Below are 17,382 nucleotides of genomic sequence, written 5' to 3' on the forward strand. Positions count from 1 at the left end.
TGACACCAAGTAAAACAGCTGACCGCAGCACTTGTCTGTTTCAATCAGTGCAATACAGCTGGAATGTAGAATACAAGCACACACTTATTCTTGCCATGGTCTTGCAGCTGCAACTTCTGACCCCCACACACACACAGACAAAAAAGTGCTGCTGGTTTATAATCTTATTTCCTACTTTAGCTTTTCACACCAAGTATTCTACTTAAAAGAACTCTTACCTCACGATCCACTTTTTCCGTTTCCAGCTTATAAAGTTGCTCCCTTAGCTCATTAGACTTGGTAATCAAGTCCTTGTTTCTCTCTTCAACTATGTGAACTTGTCTTTCTGTGTCAGCCCGCAGCTTACTGAATATATCAGTAAAACGGTCTTGAACATCACTAACAGCCTTTTCTTTGATGATGCCCTTATTCTGCACGTCCTCTAGCTGCTGACGAAGCTGCATGTTCTCACTAGTAATCTGGGACAGTCTCTCCTGCATAGACTCTTGCTTCACAGTGTTTTTGTTATTGTGGTCTTTTTCCACCTGGAGGGCTTGCTCAATGTCTTTGATTTTGGAATGTGCTTGTGTCAAGTCCCTTTGTGCATTATCTAAAAGGAGGGTTTTATCCTGGAGAGATAACCCTGTTCTGTGCAGTTCATTTTCCAAACCATTTAGCTTAGATTCTGCTCGGCTAAGCTGCTGGGACAAGTTACTGTGGCTTTCACGCAAGTTGGACAATTCATGAGTTAACTTGTCTTTAGAACGCAACCACTCTTCGCGTTCTCTTTGTACATTGCGCTCAGTGTCAGTTTTTGAAGCCTGACTTCTTTCAAGATCTTGTAAAGTAGAGTTCAACCGAGAGCGGACTGCCTCCACTTCAGTTTCTAACCTTTCTTTGCTTTGCTTCTCATGCTCTATTTTAGAGCACATCATGGCTGTCTCGGTCTTCAGGGCATTGAGCTGTCCATTGTACTGAATCACCGTTTGGGTCAATGTTTCTTCATTCATTTTCAGATCTTTTCTTAAATCTTCAATTTTTTCTTTTAACATTTCTTTCTCATCCATATGTCTGCTCTCCTCTTCTTGACAACGAGAGCGCAGAGTTTCCATTTCTTCTTTTAGATTGCTCACTTCCTCCTGTAATGCCATGTTTCTCATGGTTAAATCTTTTTCCTTCTCATTTATTTCAGAAGACTGGCTGAGTATCTGCTGTCAAAAGTAAGCAACAAAGTTCTGTCAGTTTACTGATACTTGTAATCAGACTGCAGAGAGAGAGAGAGAGAGAGAGAGAGAGAGAGAGAGAGAGAGAGAGAGAGAGAGAGAAAGAAAACACTTCTGCCAGTGTAAGCAAAATGGCCATTGCCGTCTGTAACTTCCATCTAACTTCCACCAGCAGGTCCCCATACTGTTCATAAGAGAACTTTTCCTTCACAACTTCTGTCTAATTGTGCAACATAACATTGGAAAGAATAAACTAAATATGTCTAGCAGTCTAGCTGCCTGCCCCAACCTTTATGAGGCTTTTAATAAATAGGCACATGTAAGAAATGTGGCACATTTTAGGTATTACCATTTGGGGTACTAAATGTGGGGAAAGAAAAGAAGGGGACTGGAAGAATGTAAAGCGTAAGATGCTTGTATGACAGCTTCTGCAGAGATGAGTCAAGGCTGGAGGAAATAGTCTGGGTCAGATGGAGAAAAAAAATGTAAGTCTGTGCAGGTATAATTTCAGGGAGCCTAGTGTATATAATAATGAATTTCAGGGGCCACAGTGTGTATTATAATAAATTTCCAGGCAGTAGTGTGGTTATTATAATGAATTTCAGGGGGCCAGGTGTTTATTATAATGAATTTCAAACGGCATAGTGTGGATATTATACAGCATTTCATCAGGGAGCCCAGTGTGTATTATAATAAATTTCTTAAAGAGGTTTAACATATATGGATGGTATCCACAGATTACAAGCCAAACAGCACTGGTCCCCACTAAAAGTTTAAACACATATAAGATTTCTTTGAGAGCTGTCATGACTATAGTAAAGAAAGTGGTGCTTTATTTTCTGTATGTTTTGTATCAACAAATGTGCTCTAGTGCATATTACCAAGTGTTGTCATAGCTTCTACTATCACTATATATATATATATATGTATTTTATTTATTTTTATTTTTTTTTAATGGATTGTCAGTTTTTGAAATAATAAATTACCTCTACATGTTTATTCTTGATTTTTTGGGCCTCTTCTTCCTTTTTCTTTAAATTATTTAAAGCACCTTCATGAAGTACCCTAGCATTCTGTTCTTGTGCATGTAACCGCTGGGCTTCATTCCGTTCTTCTTCAACCTTTCAAATAAAAAATAAATAAATGGTGATAAAACAAAACAGCTGCTGGTTATTCAGTGTAATTTACTACAGTAGTAGGTAATTAGCTTTCCTTCCACCTACTGACCCTGTTAAGTCAATGTCTGGCCCTTTAAATGAAATCTGTCAGCTATTAAAAGATATACCAAACCGCCTATATGGCTAGAGAGCCATGTAAGCAGTGGAGCTGTCTATACCTCTGTTGTAGTTTTCCGAGCCTCCATTAACCTAAAACAATACTTTTTATTACTGCTCTAAAATGTCATAGAGGTGTGGTCTTGGCATGTCAGTGCACTTTAGTACTCTGCCCACACCCCCTAGAACAAAAAAGGCAATTGCAACCTTAGAAAACTACACTTAGGGTACAAACCCACTTGACGTATTTGCTGCGTGAATCAGTCTTAAAAATAAGCAGGCAAAACGCAGGTTGGCTTTATACAATTGTTCTGCGTTAAAATACGCAATTGCGTATTTTTGAAGCGTGAAGCTTGTTGTTAGCATAGCATCAGTTGTTAACAACCTGTCGCAAAAACGCATGTAGCTTCACACTTCAAAAATACGCAATTGCGTATTTTAACAAAGAACAATCGTATAAAGCCAACCTGCGTTTTGCCTGCTTATTTTTAAGACTGATTCACGCAGCAAATACGTCAAGTGGGTTTGTACCCTTACATAGCTTTGTAGACATGTAAACAGTTTGGGATGTCTTTTGTAGTATCCCTTTAAAGGGGTCTTCCTGGCAAAATTTACAGATAAGTTGTTCGGCACAATGCTACACAGTGAACAGAGTTTGTCTCTGTTCATTGTGTAGCAGTGTAAATGTGTGCAGCTGTCAGTTTTGACAGCTGCATTTAAATGGCTATTTAAGCGGGGTCCGGCAATTGGCCCGCGTCCACTATTAGTCCCTGGCTGCTATCAGAGTGAGCCCTCTCTTAATTTCCCTAAGGGTGCGATCCTTAAGGGGTTAAAGGGGTATTCACATCTCAGCTAATATAGTTATTATATATAAATATTTTACTTGAAGTGTCCTACAAGATTACCTATTATATATAACTATATTAGCTGAGAGGGCAATATTCCTTTAAATGGTTAAAGAGGTTATCCAGCGAAAATCTTTTTCTTTCAAATCAACTGGTGTCAGAAAGTTATATAGATTTGTAATTTACTTCTATTAAAAAATATAAAGTCTTCCCATACTTATTAGCTGCTGTATGTCATGCAGGAAACGTTTATTTTCAGTCAGACACAGTGCTTTCAGCTGACATCTCTGGCCGAGACAGGAACTCTTGTCTCGGTTTTATATGAATCACCATCACCAAACCTCTCCTGCTCTGGACAGTTCCTGTCTCGGCCAGAGATGTCAGCAGAAAGCACTGCGTCAGACTGAAAATAAAAGTACATTTCCTGCATGACATACAGCAGCTAATTAGCATGGGAAGACTTGCGATTTTTTTAATACAAGAAAATTACAAATCTATATAAAACTTTCTGACACCAATTGATTTGAAAGAAAAAGAAATTTTTACTGGACAACCTCTTTAAGCATGATTAAAAAAAAACTTAATGCTCCTTTTTTAAGTATGATAATTTTTTTCCCTCCTGCTAAGCATAAGGAATTCATATTCTAACATTCTCAAAAAGCACACATTTAAAAAAGTTTTAGATTCTGTGAGTATAATACCTGTTTTATATTGTTCTTCAGGCTTCTCATTTCTAGTTCTAAATTCCTTAAGGTCAATTCAAGATGCTGCTTGTCCTCCATCTCTTTGCAACACTGATCCTCCTTCTTTCTTAGTTGTTCTTTGCTCTTATCATATAGCATTTCGGCACTCTTTCGTTTTTCTTCCTCTTGTTTGAGAGTAAGTCTAATACCCAAATAAGATCATACATTATAGCAAAGAACACTTGACTGCATATAAAACAAAAACCCTCCATAAAATCATGGCTAGACAAAATCTTGCTGCCAGGATAGCAGCCAACTGGGCTCTGGTAACTACATTGCTCCCTGCACTTCAAGCATCTGACAGCAAGGTGCTTCCATATGGGGCCAATTGCACATTAGCTATGTGTTGTTACCGATAGCATCAAGCAGGAGTTTTCCTGATCTGGGCACTTACAGACTATTATTTTATAAGCACCATGTATGTTGTTTCTCTATCTTCGCTTGCTTTGGTCTCTATTAGTGGAGGCTTATGCAGGAATCTACATATGATAGAGGGCACAACATGTTGTGGGGGTGTTTGGCCCAGCTGTGATAAAAAAAAAAAAACGGAAGCTGGGGGGGGGGTTTGGAGATGAAGACTTTGGCTATGTTGCAAACATAGGAAAAAAAAAAAAAAAAAAGACAAATTTGGTCAGCTCTCCTAGAACACCATTCACACTAGGCAGGAGCATGTTGCTATGGGGGAGTGGCTGCCTCTACTTCGTCGTGCACTCCACCCATCCCACCCAGGTGGTGTAATTACTTGTGCCGGTATAAGACGGATCTTGCATGCCCAGAGCATAGGCGTATTTCATGCCATGGAGAGGCCATAGTACAGTGTAGGGTCTGCCCCGTTCATGAGGCCACCGTAACGTGGTGGGGTAGTTTACACCATTTTCAAATGGTAACCAAGAGCCTCATTAGTTTTGTGGAAGTTTTTTTGGCAGTTGGGGGGGGGGGGCTGCTTTTAACTATTTTCATGTCTGTAGTGGGTCTATATCTTGCCATTGCGGTGAGCTGTTACATTTTTCTGTGTTTTTGTGTGTATGTTGCAAACATGTTTTATGTATCACAGGGGTATGTTACTGTTCCTGATCCAAATTAGGACCCATTCTACAAAATAAAAAGATCAAATACAAAAAACCTTCTCTCTTATATTTTAGACAAGGGATAAAAACACTATTCGAACCTTAAATTATTTAGGTCACTTTCCCATTCTACTTTGTGATGATCTAACAAGAACTTGAGCTCTCGGTTTTCTTCCATTATTTGTTGCAATTCTTTTCGTTCTCTGCGCAATTTCTTAACCTCTCTTGACAGAAGTGCCCGCCTTCCTTTTTCTTTTTCTATTACTCGTTCATACTCCTGTATAGCATTTTGAATTTTCAAAAGCATCAATGAATCTGACAAAAAAAAAGCAAAAAAAACCCAAAAAAACAACATTATTTATGTTTGGTTCATCATATGCCACTAAAAATGTAGGCATGTTCTACTCCATTTAATGCATACATTGAATATAATTTGAAAAAAATAAACAGCAGCCCCATAATCAGTTGTTTGCACAGTTCAGCTCCTAAAACCTTTATCCATCGCCTGTTTTTGCCAGGCCATGTTGGAGCCCTGAATTTTCATTGCAGTAGCTAATGAAAGGTACATGCTCTCTAAGCTTGTCATTTAAATGTCAAAGTAAACCAAGGAAAAGCCAGGTCTGCCATTGTATCTGTCAAGAAAATATATTCCCAGTAATCATTAACTTTTAATGGTTAAGAAACGGATAAGGAAAATTCCTAAAATAGTAGCCTCTTGCAACTTTAAGTATGTCTCCAATGCAACTTACAGCTTTAAGGGATATAAACTAATTTAAAGCGACTGTGTACCCACAATTTGCCCCCCCCCCCCCCAAACCACTTGTACCTTCGGATAGCTGTTTTTAATCCAAGATCTGTCCTGGGGTCCGCTTGGCAGGTGATGCAGTTATTGTCCTAAAAAACAACTTTTAAACTTGCAGCCCTGTGCCCGAAGAGAGTATCTGTACCCTAACTTTGCACCACCCCTCCGTCCCTCCTCCCCACCCTCTTCATCATTAGAAATGCCACTGAAACATTTACTCCTGTCTGAACATTGCACAGCTGCTTAACGATCCAGCCCATGTTCCGGACTAACACAGCTGATGAATAGGAGGCAATCTGCCTGGAGCATTCCTAAAGATGAGGAGGGTGGGGAGAAGGGATAGAGAGGTTGTGCCAGCCTAATGCAAACACAATCTAGGCCATGCCCGTAGGGCAAAGGGCTGTCAGTTTAAAAGTTGTTTTTCAGGACAACGACTGCATCACCTGCCGAACGGACCCCAGGACGGATCTTGGATTAAAAGCAGCTATCCGAAGGTACAAGTGGTTTGTGGGGGTCAGATTGTGGGAACAGAGTAGCTTTAAAGGAGTTATCCAGCGCTACAAAAGCATGGCCGCTTTCTTCCAGAGACCGCATCACTCTTGTCTCCAGGTCAGGTGCGGTTTGCAATTAAGCTCCATTTACTTGAATGGAACTGAATTTCAAAACCCCACCCAAACTGGAGACAACAGTAGGGGGAAAGTGGCCATGTTTTTGTAGCGCTGGATAACCCCTTTAAATACAAAGACTGCATTGCGAATAAAAAAATAAAAAAATAAATTATATATATATATATTATATTATATATATATATATATATATATATATATATATATATATATATATATAATTATTATATTATGGAACATTAGGGAACATTATTTTGATAGAGGCCACTACCTGTTGTTGTCTGCAACAATACTTGTGTTGGTAGAACACGTCAAAGTAACGTCCGCATGAACAGACCCAAGGTTTTTCAACTCAGACCATGACACTGCTCACCAGCTTGCTTTCTTCCGATATTGCATCCCAGACCTATTTGGCCAATTTAAGTTATGCCTATTTCTTAAAGCTTTTTTTAAACTATTTTGTCATGGGCAAAAACAGTCTACAACACAACAAAAATGTGGTCCATGACATATGCCAGTAATTTAGTGCATACTAAGACAGAAATTTGGCAACTTCACCTTAGTAAATCTCTACCATCTTTCAGGGTACTCTCTATTCTGGTTAACCCCTTCGGGACCAGGCTAATTTTCGTTTTTGCGTTTTCGTTTTTTCCTCCTTGTGCTTAAAAGGCCATAGCACTTGCATTTTTCCACCTAGAGACCCACATGAGCCCTTATTTTTTGCGTCACTAATTGTACTTTGCAATGACATGCTGATTTTTTGCATAAAGTACACTGCGAAACCAGAAAAAAATTTAAAGTGTGGTGAAATTGAAAAAAAAAAAACCAACGCATTTTTTATTTGGGGGGTATGTGTTTTTACGCCATTCGCCCTGGGGTAAAACTGACTTGTTATACATGTTCCTCAAGTCGTTACGATTAAAACGATATATAACATGTAAAACTTTTATTGTATCCGATGGCCTGTAAAAAATTCAAACCATTGTTAACAAATATATGTTCCTTAAAATGGCTCCATTCCCAGGCTTATAACGCTTTTATCCTTTGGTCTATGGGGCTGTATGAGGTGTCATTTTTTGCGCCATGATGTGTTCTTTCTATCGGTACCTTGATTGCGCATATACGCCCTTTGATTGCTTTTTATTAAATTTTTTCTGGATTTGATGCGACCAAAAATGCGCAATTTTAAACTTGGCATTTTTTTTGCGATGACGCCGTTTACCGTGCGAGATCAGGAATGTGATTAATTAATAGTTTGGGCGATTATGCACGCAGCTATAGCAAACATGTTTGTTTATTTATTTACTTTTATTTATAACCTGGGAAAAGGGGGGTGATTCAGACTTTTATTAGGGGAGGGGGATTTTTATTGACAACAACTTTTTTTTTTTACTTTTACACTTATACTAGAAGCCCCCCTGGGGGACTTCTAGTATATACACTTTGATCTCTCATAGAGATCTCTGCAGCATAGATATGCTGCAGAGATCCATGAGATAGATCACTCATTTACTTTCGGCTGCTGCAGCCGGAAGTAAACGAGTGCCGAGCCGGGAGCGGTGCCATCTTGGAGAGGTCCCCGGCCGGCAGCACACACAGAGATCGTTCCTCCGGGATAACGTCCCGGGGGAGCGATCTCCGCCACTAGACACCAGGGATAAGCTGAATCCAGTAATCGGATGCAGCTGTCAGACAATCGGACCGTGCCCGCTAATACCCGCGGTCCCGGGCTACAAGCGGCGCCCAGGTCCGCCGCGGTTCAGAGCCGCTGCTCTGAACGCCCGCACCCGCGCGAGGACGTACAGTTACGTCCTCGTGCGGGAAAGGGTTAAGAAATGATGATGCATATATTAAGACAGAGGTAAAGGAAATCACATCTTTATCATTTTTCTATTACCTTGGCCATCAAGGTTGAGTTGTCTGACAAGTAACATGGCATCTGTGAAAGCTGAAGTAGGCAGTTCAGAATCTTCTGTGGCAGTGTCAGAGGACTGAGAATAATCTGCTAGATCTTCATTCATCTGTGTGAGCAAAATAAAATAATAATAATAATACATATATATACACATAATATAGAAATTGTTACAGTCCACTGGATAGACATACGATCTGTTATGCAAACAAGGTCTTTTTTTTTTCAGGTAGTTCCTACTTTTACTTGGATATATTCAGTTATAAGATGATTATTAAAATCATAATTTTACCTGTTTTCCTGTACGTTTACCGCTTGACCTAAAAAAAATTGAAGAAAATGTAAATATAAACTACCAATAAAACTTCTATCTTATTACATTCAGTGTAGTTGTTCTGGGATAAATACAGGCTGTTCATACACATTACACAGCTAAAGATTTTGATTGGTGGCAGTCTGGGTGCTGAGAAACTCTACTGACTTTTTCTAAATATCCATATACCACTTGCACAGAGCTCAGCACCATTTTAAGGATCTGTGGAGGTCTCCGCACGTTGATATCACTGATCATAACTACTGACATATCACTATGACCAGTCAGAAAATTTTTAGAGACAGGAACCTCTACTAAAGGTCTACTACAAAGTTTAGGTTTCATACAAAGGGGGGACATCAACAAAGGCTGCGGCCACAGTGTACACCTGCCATATCCCCCGTTCGCCTGATGAGCAGTCTGGGGAGGTGGCGTGGCCTCCTGCCGCATCTGATTTATCATGAACAAATCTACACTTGCTGAAAGCAGGAGCAGATTTGTTGTGCCAGGCGCAGGGCCGGCAAGGTTTACCGAGAGGTGTGCACCTCTTAGTGAATCTAGCGGGAAAAAGGGGCCAGGGCAGGGGTGGTTCTGTTCTTGCAAGAAAGTATCTGTTTTTTTTTCTAATCCTGGATACCCCTTTTAATGAAAAATCCCAAACACAAAATGTGACCATGAATTATTTGGTATTGGGAATAGAAGTGAGAACCCAATGTTTTATCCATTGACAGTACATGTTCTTGGTTCTATAGGACAAATCCACTCTTAGGGTCCTATTCCACGGGCCGAGCAGGGCCCGATCAACGATGTAAACTCGTTTACTGGGCCTATTCAACGGCCCGATGATCATTGAGCGAGGGCTGCAAGGACATCGTTACTGATGTCCTTGCAGCATACATTACCTGCAGGTCTTCATCCCCGGGTCCCGCGCACTCTATCTTCCGAATGGCCGGTCAGCTGACAGGCCACACTCAGCCAATCACAGGCCGCGGCGGTCCCGGCCTGTGATTGGCTGAGCGCTCCGTCAGCTGACCGGCCATTCGGAAGATAGAGCGCGCGGGACCCGGGGATGAAGACAGCGCAGAGAAGAAGCCTGAACAGGTAATGTATGCTGCTGCGCTTCTGAAATAGTCGGTCGCCCGCCGTGCACTGCTATTCAACCGTAGCGATGCGCAGTGGGGGAACGATGATTTTAGGTCTGGCCCTAAATGAACGATCAACCGATGACACGATCATCGGCTGATCGTTCTCTCTATTTCACCGAACGATAATCGGTCGAATCGGGCCGATTCGGCCGATTATCGTTACTGTGGAATAGGGCCCTTACTGAAAGCGTAAGTGATAGATCCTGAAAGTACATCAGACTAAGGGCCCTATTACACCAACAGATTATCTGACGTGTTTTTTGTAAGCCAAAGCCAGGAATGGATTTGAAGAAAGGAGAAATCTTAGGGCCCTATTCCACCGGACGATTATCGTTTGCATAATCGCTAACGATTAACGACCTCAAACGACTGCTATTGTGAAAGACCTGAAAATGTTCACTCATTTCCATGGAACGATAATCGTTACTTATGATCGTAATTGCGATCATTTCTTCTTCGTTATTTATTCGCTATTGCGTTCGTATCTATTGCGAACGACCGAATGATTTCTTATTCAATGCGAATGATTTACGAACGTTTTGCGAAGAGCAACAATAAAAATAGGTCCAGGTCTTATAAAGCGATCAACGATTTCTCGTTCGGTCGTTAATCGTTAACTGCATTTCAACCGAACGATTATTGTTTAGATTCGAACGATTTAACGATAATCTGAACGATAATCGTCCGGTGGAATAGGGCCCTTAGTCTTTCCTTACTACATGTTCTCTGTTTATAGTCCATTCCTGGCTTTGGCTCTAAAAAATCTGTCAGATAATCTGTTGGTGTAATAAGGCCCTAAGCCATTGTTCTGTGTGGGACTAGCTTGTGCTAATGCAGCAATCAATACCAAGTGCAACTGAAAGAAATGTATCACAAGTATTAATGTGAACAGTGCACGGGTTTTTTGTTTCTGCTATGCATTCTTGTATGTATGTGATACTTTACCTTCCATCCTCCTCCTGTGACACTTCACTTAGACTACTGTCATCAAACACATCAAGCATGCTGCCATTCACCATGCTCTTTTCTTTTCTACAAGATGCTTTGTCATCAGCTTTGCTCGATACAGGCTTCTCATCTTCATTATTCCTTAAGTAAAAAAAAACAAATTGCTCAGCAAACTAAGAACAGAACATCACAACAGCAAAAATACAAAAGAGAAAGCATGTCAAGCGTGAAAAGGATGGCAGAAGGCCATCGAAAAGTCGCATCTTTTTATATGCTGCACTGAGGTTTTTTTTTTTTTTTTACTGTAATGCACATTTGATGGAATACACACACCTTTTTTGCACCTGATTTTGGAGTGCTACAGATTATAATTGAAATTTAGTTGCTTCCTTCCAAAAACAGTGTCATACCCCTAGTTTATGTGTGGTATTACTTGAATTGAGCTGCAATACCACACACAAACTGAGGAGGAGAGTGGCTCTGTTTCTGGAAAAAGGCAGCTATGTTTTCCTAATCCTGGATAAACTCTTTCATTTTTACATAGTTCAATATGTGAAACTCCCCACCCCCCGGACTGAACCCCTAGCTACACCCCTGCCTTCAGCTTTACATCATTGCCTTAACCATACATTTAACCATTAAACTCGGAGATGCGACGTTCCTTGTTATACGGATTACAGACTGACAAAACCTTTAAAAACCTTTGCAACCTCTAATCTTGCCCACAAGATGACTTATGGGACCACTAGGTGCCCCATCCAAAACAACTTCCCCTTTGGGAATTAGATTATGAAGAACCTGAGTAGCCATGTTTCTATCCACAACATCATTATTATCTGGATCAGCAAGAATTATAAGTAATAATTTCATAGCAATGCCAAAAGTTTACATATATACTGTATAGACATGCACCCCACTAACAGAAGCAATGTGCTAACATGAAAACTTATTTACCGTTTTTGCAAGCTAGCCTTAGCATGTGCGCTAAGCTTAATATTAGGCTCAACTTGTAGACCAGGCCTGTTGTCGACACCTTTTAACTTCTCCGATTCCACTTGTCTTCTTGGACTAGTTCCATTCTCTTTTCCTACCTTCACAAATTAAAAAGTGAACAGTAAGTTATAGGGTATTAAACACAACTGCACAAAACCAAAACGGATGAAAGAAAATCGAGGGACATAAAGCAAACCACATGACAATGAATTGTAACATTTACAAGATTAATGAAAATGATCACACAACAGAAGCCTTAGTAATGGAAGGCAAGAACATATAAGAGTCAAGAGCAGGGCTAGACCACACTGAAGATGGAGACATAACCGCAGGACACACCACAGCAAAAAGGACAAGGCAATGATAATCCTTTTTTTTTCTAGAATTAATGAAAGATATATTGAAGGTAAGATGGCACTTAAAGTTCACAGTGTAGGCTCCACTGAAACCTTCTTCTACAGGATAAGAGAAACAAACATTAAAGTTCATTTACTGCGCAGAGAGAAGCAGAGATATAGGCTCTGAAGACTGGAAACCTCTACCTCTTTACGAAGTTGTTCTCTCTCTCTTGACAAATTCAGGAATACCATTTGAAGCATTCCTACCTCGTTCTTAAATTTTCTCCTTTCTTGAGCCAGCTGTCTGTCTAAATTCTTGCCAAGAGCATCATATATAAAATCATTGGCCACTTCTTCCCCTTCCAGATGCTGATGATGCCTATCATTTTTAGACTGGTCCAGCACACTGCCATGCTTCCTTGAGGGCTCATTTCTTTCAGCGTGCATATTGCCTAATATTTCAGGGCTTGGATTTGTTATTGTTTTCACTTTGCTTTCAGAAGATATTGACAATTTATTTCCAGAATGTTTCAGCTTAAGAGGAACTGAACTGTCTTTTTCTACTAATGGGTAATGCTCATTTGTAACCGTATAGTGCTCTTGACATTCGCTTCCAGCCTTGCTGTGATGCTGGTTGGAATGATGGCTTTCAGAAAGTTTGCTCTCTGGGTTAACAGCCAATGGAGAAGTTACTATGGAGCTTGAGGTTTTAAGTTCAGCTGTCAATGCAAGTTTTTCAGAAGTTAAATCATGATTTTTCTGTGCCAAATGATTGCCTCCGTTATCTAGTGTGGACGAGTCATGTTCATGGCTTTTATTAGTCTTTGAAGAAGTCTGTTTCTTATTGCACATTTCTCCAAACTTTTGCTTCAGCTCAGCAGTAATGTCTTTAAAATGAGACTTAACATCCTTTTTCTCCTTGTCTACCCACAGTTTTTCATATTTTTCCTCCCAAGGCAGATCAGATTCAGATGAAGAATCCTGATTTTTTCCTAAGACTGGACTTTCAAGCTGCTGTTGTGAGATCACTTCATTAGTATCATTTATCACATCATCCTTTCTTAGGCTGAACTTCAACATAGGCCCAATCTCCATTTCACATAGAAATACAAAACAAATTTAGACAGGACATGCAACAGTTACAGAACATTAGATTTAGGCGACTTTTTCACAAACTATGAGAATGAGTAAATGAGTAGAACCGCACTGTAAATAATAAGGGATATGCTTTTCATATACTCAACTCAAATAGCTTCTTTACTTACATGAGTCTGTAAGCATCTTGTGGTCATCCTTATTCCACCCATAAACACATGATTTGTGCAAACTTACAAGTGCACACCATTTATCACAAGGCTTAGGGCTGATTGATAAATCTGGCATATCTAAAGGCTATCTTCAATCCAGAATTATGCAAATTCAGATTTAGGCCATGTCCCTTTTTTTTTCTTTTTTACTGAGGCCACACCCTTTAACTGAGGCCATGCCCCTTTAGTTGGATCAAGTTGAAGTGTGTCTAAAACTGGAAGTTACAGGGAACCAATCACCTGAAAAATCGATATGAGGCCAATAATCTGTGCTAATACACACTCTAACACACTTTCTACACATATCTATAGCAGCTGCCCCTGCCCCATACACCCAAAAATCATACTTTGAACTTGTCCTGCGCTGTATGCTAATTCCTCTCAAGCAGTCAGTCACGGTCAGGCCAAGTAGTCACGGCCGGGGAGCTGGGTTTGGCTGTAATCACCCCTCTATGGGCGTCATTCACTGCACCATCATCATCCAGGGGGCGGGCCTGGGACTGTGTAGCTGAGATACAGAAAAACCACTTGTACCTTGGGATAGCTGCTTTTAATCCAAGATCTGTCCTGGGTCCGTTCGGCAGGTGATGTAGTTATTGTCCTAAAAAACTACTTTTAAACTTGCAGCTCTGTGTCAAATTGGCGTGGCCTAGAATACCCATGTCCTAGGATTGTGACACCCCTCCGTCCCTCCTCTCTGCTCTCTTCATCATTAGAAATGCCCCTAGAACAATTTCTCCTATTCATCACCTGTGTGAACTCTGCACATGAGCTGGATCGTTAAGGCACCTGTGCAGTGTTTAGACAGATGATAAATAGGAAAAATCCTGCCCGGGGGCATTCCTAGTGATGAGAAGGGACAGAGGGCCGTTGCAATCCTAGGGCATACTCACTCTAGGCCGCACAAATTTGACATTGGATTAAAAGCAGCTATCCAAAGGTACAAGCGGTTGGGTGGGGGGGGCAGATTGTGGGTACAGAGTCGCTTTAATGTGATCCAAGTAAAGACAGACTTTATTTTGGCACAGACTTCCAAAATTCTGGTAGATTTGCAAAAGTAAATCTGGGCCATTTTCCTGCTTTTTTAAGACTGTTCATATTGTAATGCTTTAGGCTATGTTGACATTACGTAAGAGACCAGCCGTTCTGTGACCCAGCCGGGTCACGGAACGGCTGGTCTCTTCAAAGATCATCCCTGGATGATCTTTCCGGCCACAGTGTACTGATGCGGGCGCATCAGCGCGCGGCCGCATCAGGACTCTCATAGCACACAATGAAGCAAGCGGAGCCAGAGCCGCTCGCTTTATAGTGTGAAGTGACAGGTCTTTCTGCGGCCGCAATTCACTGAATTTTGCCATTCTGTGCTGGGACTTATGCTTTTCAGGTCAGAGTAATGGAGGATTTTCACCTTTTTTTTTTCTTTGTCATTCTTTCTGGAAAAAAAATATTTTTCTTAATCTATTTATTTATTCCGCTAGCTATTAAAAAAAAAAAGAATAAGACTTACCGGTGTATTATTCCCATCACTGGTCAGATGTTTTCCATCTGTTGACCCTGCCATAAAAGCATAATTTAATTAAGGTACATTTACATACAAAAATCAGAAATGATCACAAGCACTTAATGGCTGCTTACACCATTACAACTAGTATACAAGGAACAATTCTGCACACATATCCACTGGGAAGTAAAGATCTGCAAAACAACTCTCAAAACTTTTTCAAGGTAGCTTTCCTTCAAAGGTAAAGCTTCCTTAAAAAAACTTAGCATATCTTGTCTTCCCAGAATTCTCAATAACGTATCAATAGTCTAAATCTCCATACATCTTTACGACTCTCTTCTGAAGGAGAAACTCTGATTAATTCCTATTTCCTTAACTCCAACAGAAAGCCAGGTAAATTCAGCATCCAGGTCCCAGAAAATGTTGCAAAAATACATGGCAAAATGATGCACTTACCAGTTTTGCTGTTCTGCAGCTGCTCAGAAAGCTTTTTGGGGATGGCTTGTGAATTATTCTGTCTTGACTGCATATGATCTTCACCTTCGTCTTCAGGTACTGAACCCAGAAACACTGAATGTGAAGGTGCATTGTCCTTTGATGTAACTTTATCACTTTTGGTCCGTGGAGATGGGTGTTCATGCAGCTTATGGTGGGGAGAAGTCATACTTTGTAAAGTATGTGTTGAACATTTAAATGAATGACTGGTTGAGTCCCAGTCTGAAGGATCTAAACAAAGAATAGTAAGGGAAAATTAAAACATATGGCCAAGATTCCACTGTCTTTTTATGTCCGTTTGATGTCCATCCTTTAGGACGGCCGACATCGGTGGCAGAATAAAGACCGTTATTTCACAATGATGGGTGTTACTGTACAAATAATGGCCGCTATTGACCACAACATTGCGGCAATAAAAAAGATATAGTGGGAACATATCCTATAAGTGTATTTTATACATGGCATATATCTACTAGATACTCAACAGAAAAACTGACAATTGCACACTTTTGTATAATAGAAAATGACAATAATCATGTACAAATAAGTTGATAGCACCAAAATATTATACCAATGAAAGACAAGAAACAAATTAAAAAAACAAAAACAAACAGATAAAAAAAAGGGGAGAACATCATGTATAGGAGCATAAACTCTAAATATAATGGTTGGTGTATTATACGTGGAATCACAAAATTCAGATCAGCCACTGGATATTGGGTATTTCATAAGTATAGAAACTTGACCATACATTACCTTCAATATCATCTGCGTCATCCAGCCCCAAATCAGCCATAACATCTAAAAAATACATATATTTATATTTAAATAAGATAAAACACGTCATTAAATTTGGCATACTGCACAGATCAGCTAAATGCCTTTAGACTACCTGGCTTATTTTCAGAAGTGATCTTTAAAAAGTTAGAAGAGGAGCCTTCATTTTGCAAAAAGGGGGTCTGTAGAAAAAGAACAAAACACAGAGGCTCATAAATCTATAGTTTACAAATAGAGTTTAAAAATAAGCATTATTACAAGTAAAAATAGCAAACTAATTTTACAAGTACTAATTTGTATCGGTTGTGGCCAGGGAATACCTTTTTCATTTCCAGTTCTTTCACAGCTGTACTGTTATCAGAAGCCTCTGTGAGAAACAAATTAAAATAATAAAGATACATCAATTCATCTGTCCAACAGCATTCAGAAAAAGCATACATGAACAGTAGCCACAGAAATCCTGGAAGCAGTTGTGCAAATAAGCAGAGGAAGAGCATTAGTACCGCAGAAATCCAGAATCTGTTATTGATACATAAGATAGCAACTGGATTTGACTTTATACAAAGTGTATCATACCCCTCTGCTTAAAGTGCCAGCCCTTATCTTGTATCTTACAGCTTCTTGATTGGTTTGGAAAAGGGCAATAATAGACATCTAGTAAAGGAATGAGAGTTGACAGCTGAAAACATGGAGGGCAAGGAAACTATTTGCTTTACCTCTGTTTTTATTTCATAATAAACAATTAATAAATATTTTTTCCCACTGGATGACAGCTAAAACGTGGATTAGACAATAAGTGTCTTGATTTTACTTATTAAATCGTATAAAAACATGGCTGCTTTATTCCAGAGACAGCATTACTTCTAACCATGCATACTTGTGCTGGCACTGTAAAGTGCTGCAGCATTGTCATGTTTACTTGAATGTGATAACACTAAAATAACTTGCACAGCCATTACAAATAGCAGGTATGATTAAACCTGCAGCCAATGCAAACACTGAAGAGGCTTAAAGGGACAGTGTCACATTTTTGAAAATTTTTTAATAAAAAGTAACAAGAAAAAATAGGTGTGTTGTATTTTTTTTTTTTTTTT

At 39.8% G+C, this 17,382-nt stretch overlaps 1 protein-coding gene across 5 annotated transcripts in view; it reads right to left on the reverse strand.

Annotated features, from left to right (window-relative positions):
- Nucleotides 1-17,382, reverse strand: part of ANKRD26 (ankyrin repeat domain containing 26) — a 79,148-nt gene that overhangs the window by 19,215 nt on the left and 42,551 nt on the right. The window contains exons 14-28 of one of the 5 annotated variants that reach the window (XM_069976492.1): nt 16,865-16,942; nt 16,609-16,655; nt 16,404-16,470; nt 16,268-16,312; nt 15,473-15,742; nt 15,023-15,069; nt 12,476-13,297; nt 11,832-11,968; nt 10,875-11,018; nt 8,764-8,791; nt 8,457-8,580; nt 5,233-5,446; nt 4,023-4,206; nt 2,189-2,323; nt 219-1,190 (exon numbers count right to left, since the gene is read on the reverse strand). In XM_069976492.1, the coding sequence (XP_069832593.1) occupies nt 219-1,190; nt 2,189-2,323; nt 4,023-4,206; nt 5,233-5,446; nt 8,457-8,580; nt 8,764-8,791; nt 10,875-11,018; nt 11,832-11,968; nt 12,476-13,297; nt 15,023-15,069; nt 15,473-15,742; nt 16,268-16,312; nt 16,404-16,470; nt 16,609-16,655; nt 16,865-16,942 (3,314 nt within the window). Of the gene's footprint in view, nt 1-218; nt 1,191-2,188; nt 2,324-4,022; nt 4,207-5,232; nt 5,447-8,456; nt 8,581-8,763; nt 8,792-10,874; nt 11,019-11,831; nt 11,969-12,412; nt 13,298-15,022; nt 15,070-15,472; nt 15,743-16,267; nt 16,313-16,403; nt 16,471-16,608; nt 16,656-16,864; nt 16,943-17,382 lie in introns of all 5 variants that reach the window. The other 4 variants (XM_069976487.1, XM_069976481.1, XM_069976502.1 and 1 more) reach the window with 4 other exon arrangements.

Source organism: Dendropsophus ebraccatus, chromosome 1 (assembly GCF_027789765.1).
Source record: "Dendropsophus ebraccatus isolate aDenEbr1 chromosome 1, aDenEbr1.pat, whole genome shotgun sequence".
NCBI classification, from domain to species: domain Eukaryota; kingdom Metazoa; phylum Chordata; class Amphibia; order Anura; family Hylidae; genus Dendropsophus; species Dendropsophus ebraccatus.